The sequence below is a fragment of the Penaeus japonicus genome, unplaced genomic scaffold (genome assembly GCF_977035675.1).
Source record: "Penaeus japonicus unplaced genomic scaffold, GWHDUDI00000001_assembly GWHDUDI00000007, whole genome shotgun sequence".
NCBI classification, from domain to species: Eukaryota; Metazoa; Arthropoda; class Malacostraca; order Decapoda; family Penaeidae; genus Penaeus; species Penaeus japonicus.
In genome coordinates, this window is record NW_028234409.1 from 26,207,377 (window position 1) to 26,212,376 (window position 5,000).

General features: G+C 44.7%; 1 protein-coding gene across 1 annotated transcript in view; it reads right to left on the reverse strand.

Annotated features, from left to right (window-relative positions):
* Positions 1-3,953, reverse strand: part of LOC122252036 (uncharacterized) — a 20,596-nt gene extending 16,643 nt beyond the window's left edge. Inside the window, exon 1 of the mRNA XM_043014277.2 lies at positions 3,715-3,953. Coding sequence (XP_042870211.2) covers positions 3,715-3,859 — 145 coding nt within the window. The 5' untranslated portion in view covers positions 3,860-3,953. The remainder of the gene's footprint in view (positions 1-3,714) is intronic.
* Positions 3,954-5,000: the final 1,047 nt, after the last annotated feature.

Consider the following 5,000-nt stretch of genomic DNA (forward strand, 5'->3'; position numbering starts at 1 on the left):
TTTTAATATTATGTTTATACATAAATATATTCCTTGTAGCTTGAAAGTATTAGTGTATGGCATTTGGTGTGTGTGTGCGTTGTGTATGTGTAAGTGTATAATGTAAGTGTATGTTTAATGCGAAATGTTGAATGTGTAGTGCATGTTAGTACATGTGCATGTGCTTGTGCATGTTGTATTTGTATATGTATATGTAGTATAGGTAATGAATTATAATGTTGTATATGCGTACATGTATATGTGTATGTGTGTGAATGTATGAGTGTGTATGTGTGTGTGTGTGTCTGAGTGTTGTGTGTCGTGTGTGTTGAGTGTTTGTGTGTGTTTGTGTGTATGTTGTGTTATTTTGTGTGTCATGCGTGCATGCGTGCGTTGCAATGCCTGCGTGCGAGCGCATCTCGAAACACAAAACGACCTCACAGCCTCATCCCACTTTCGGTTCAAGCTCACAATTGCACCGCCATCACATATAGAGCACAGGGTGAGTCCTCACAGGGTGCCTCAAAAGAGTTCTCACTCAGAGTCCTCTTCCTCACTGAGGTTAGGCATCATTCCAATACAATAGTCCTCTCCTGAGAGTCCTCACTCACGAGGAGAGTCTTCACAGGAGAGTCCTCCTGGGGAGTCACCAGGAAAGTCCTCTCTCATGAGAGTCCTCGCAGAAAGAGTCCTCACTGGAGGAGTCCTCACAGGAGAGTCCTCACTGGAGAGTCCTCTCACAGGGGAGAGTCCCTCTCATGAAGAGTCCTCGCAGGAGAGTCCTTCACAGGATAGTCCTCAGACAGGGAGATCCTCACAGGAGAATCCTCACTGAGAAGAGTCCCTCAACTGGAGTGAGTCCTCACAGGAGGAAGTGCCCTCTCAGTCCTAGAGTGTCCTCTCACATGTGAGTCCACCTCTAAGTTTCCCCTCACAGAGAGTCTCACTGGAGAGTCCTCACAAGGGGATCCTATAACAGGGAGAGTCTTCACAAGGAGAGTCCTTAACCAGGAAAAGTCCTCACAAGAAGAAGTCCTCACAGAAGGTAAATTGTCCTCATTGTCACAACCTAAATACTCTCGTCTTCAAATGAAACAAACTGATTGTATAGGACAAAAAGAGAAAAAAGAGCCCTCACTGGGAGAGTCCTCCTCACAGGGGGTCCTCTCAATTGAGAGTCCCCACTCTGGGGAGTCCTCTCATGACATGTGAGTCCTCAACAGGAGAGTCCCACTGGGGAGGTCCTCAACAAAAAGAGTCCTCACAGGAGAGTCCTCACTAGGAAAGTCCTCACAGGAGAGCCACACAGACAGAGAAGTTCCTCACAGAGCGTCCCTCCCCCCAGGCAAGCGAGTCCTCGCGGCCGCCGCGAATCATGACACCTTCGGTCGTCGTTCCCGTCCCCAAGTCGATGCCACACACCCGGAGGCCGCGCTGGAACTTCTACCGGGCAGGCCGAGGGCGTCCGCCACTTCTGCCACAGTGTTCTCCTCCTTCTTTCTTCCGCAGGTCCGCGGTAGTCGAGATGTTCTGGTCGTAAGGCCCGGTACTGCTGGACCTCGATGATAGCTACTCGGCCTGGCGAGAGCTGGTTCATCGGCGGGGAGGCGAGCGCGAGAGAGGGAAGGCAGGCGGAGCGACGGAGGATGCTGACACGGGAAGACCAGAGGGCGCCGGAGCTAGGCGGAGCTGACAGCGCCGCACTGCGGTCTGGCTCGCGAATAGGGGTTAGCAGGCGCCTGTACGACAACTGCGCAACGCACCGCCGACGCTCTCGGTGCGGGCGGGGAAGGCGGTCCGCCGCAAACCCGACGGAAAATCGATGAAATCACGCTCAGCCGTAATATCTCTGTCGGGTGGTGATCGCTTTGGAGGGATCGTGGCAGGCGCTGTTTGGCCGTGGGAAGGTGATTATGGCTCGGGAAATATATATGTATATTATATAATCTATATATATATATATATATATTATAGACATATATATATATAATATTATAATATTATATAATTATATATTTATATATATATATATATTATATATATATAATTTAATAATATATATATATATATATATATATATATTATATATATAATATATGTATATTTATATATATTATTATATTAATTTTTTATTATATATATATATATATATATATATATATATATATATTATATATATATAAAATATATTATATATATATATATATATATATATATATATATATATATATATATATATTATATTATATTATGCTGTGTGTGTGTGTTGTGTGTGTGTGTGTGTGTGTGTATATCTAAATATATATATATATATATATATATATATATATTATATATATATATATATATATATATCCATGTATATATCTATACGTGTATGCATGTATTTCATTTATTCATAAACACATGTCTACAATGCAACCATATACAGTATATGCATACATGCCCTTACTTATGTATGTCTATATGCAATTATGTGCATGTGTGTGTATGCATGCACGTATTGTTTGCATTCATGAATGGTTGAATACGTATCTATATGTGTATATGTATGCAATTATGCATTCAGTGTTGTGAGTATTACTACTGTACATGTATCTATTATTATTATGTGTACATATATATTCGTGCTTGAAAGTATTAGTGTCTGCATTTGTGTGTGTGTGTGCGTGTGTGTATGTGTATGTGTATATGTATGTGTATGTGTATGCGAATGTGAATGTGTATGTGCATGTGTATGTGCATGTGCATGTGCATGTGTATATGTATATGTATATGTGTATATGTATATGTATATGTATATGTACATGTATATGTGTATGTGTGTGAATGTATGTGTGTGTATGTTTGTGTGTATGTTTGTGTGTATGTGTGTGTGTGTGTGTGCATGCGTGCATGCGCGTGCAATGCCTGCGTGCGAGCGCATCTCGAACACAAAACGACCCTCAGCCTCATCCCACTTTCCGGTCAAGCTCACAAATTGCACGCCACACAAGAGCACAGGGGAGTCCTCACAGGGTGCCTCAAAAGAGTTCTCACAGGAGTCCTCACAGAAGAGTCCTCACTGGAGAGTCCTCACAGGAAAGTCCTCTCATGAGAGTCCTCGCAGAAGAGTCCTCACAGGAGAGTCCTCACAGGAGAGTCCTCACTGGAGAGTCCTCACAGGGGAGTCCTCTCATGAGAGTCCTCGCAGAAGAGTCCTCACAGGAGAGTCCTCACAGGAGAGTCCTCACAGGAGATTCCTCACAGGAGAGTCCTCACTGGAGAGCCCTCACTGGAGAGTCCTCACAGGGGAGTCCTCTCATGAGAGTCCTCACAGGGGAGTCCTCTCATGAGAGTCCTCACAGAAGAGTCCTCACAGGGGAGTCCTAACAGGGAAGTCTTCACAGGAGAGTCCTTACAGGAAAGTCCTCACAGAAGAGTCCTCACAGTAGAGTCCTCATTGTAGAGCCCTCACTGGAGAGTCCTCACAGGGGAGTCCTCTCATGAGAGTCCCCACTGGGGAGTCCTCTCATGAGAGTCCTCACAGGAGAGTCCTCACTGGGGAGTCCTCACAAAAGAGTCCTCACAGGAGAGTCCTCACAGGAAAGTCCTCACAGGAGAGTCCACACAGAGAAGTCCTCACAGGAGCGTCTCCCGAGGCAGCGAGTCCTCGGCGCCGCGCGAGCCATGACCTTCGGCGCGTCCCGTCCCCAAGTCGATGCCGGAGGACGCGCCGCCGCCGCTGGGACTCACCGTGCAGGCCGAGGGCGTCCGCCACCTTCTGCCACATGTTCTCCTTCTTCCGCAGGTCCCGGTAGTCGTAGCTGTTCTGGTCGTAGAGGCCCGGGTACTGCTGGACCTCGATGATGAGCTTCTCGTCCTGGTCGAGCTGGTTCATGGCGGAGGCGAGCGGCGAGAGAGGGAGGCAGGCGGAGGCGCGCGGAGGATGCTGAGCACGGGAGAGACAGGGAGGGAGCGGGGACGCCGAGCTAGGCGTAGGCTGACAGCGCCGCACTGCGTCTGCTCTGCGAGGGTTAGCAGGCGCCGTACGACAACTGCGGCACGCACGCCGACGCTCCGGTGCGGGCGGGGAAGGCGGTCGCCGCACCCGACGGAAAATCGATGGAAATCACGCTCGCCGTAATATCTGTCGGTCGGTCGGGTCGGGCATGAAATAGTGTGATCGCTTTGGAGGGCTCGTGGCAGGCGCTGTTTGCCGAGGGAAGGTGATTATGGCTCGGGAAGACAGTGGATATGGGTGCATACAGAAACACTGTGTGGATACATACATACATATATATATGTATATATATATATATATATATATATATATATATATATATATATATATATATACATATATATACATATATATACATATATATGTGTATAATTATATATATATATAATATATATATATGCATATAATATGTGTGTGTGTGTATGTATATATATATATATATACATATATAATATAATATATATATATATATATATATATATATATATATATATATATATATATATATATACATAAATATACATATACATAAATTATATGTATATATATATATATAATATATATATATTATATATATATATATATATACATACATACACACACACACACGAAATTGTGTGTGTGTGTGTATGCACGCGCGTGTGTGTGTGTGTGTGGTAATAAAGATAGAAAATAAAAGGCAGATACAGAAAGTCAGGCAGTAAGAGAGTGACAGAGCGAGGAATGAGAGAAAAAGAGAGAGTACAGCACACACCCATACCCGGAGATTAGAGGGGGGGGGGGAGAGGAAGGAAAGAAAGAGTGGGAGGGAGAGAGACGGATAGACAGAGGGAGAGAGAGATACGAATAGGAATTTCAAGAGACAGAGAGACAGAGGGAGGCAAATGGACATACAAACAGAGATAAGTTAGAAAAGACAAACAAAAATTTAATGAAATGAAGAAACATGAAAGAAGGATAAAGAAATAAAAAAAGAATGGACGCATACACACCCACACAGAAAGGGCCGAAGATAAGA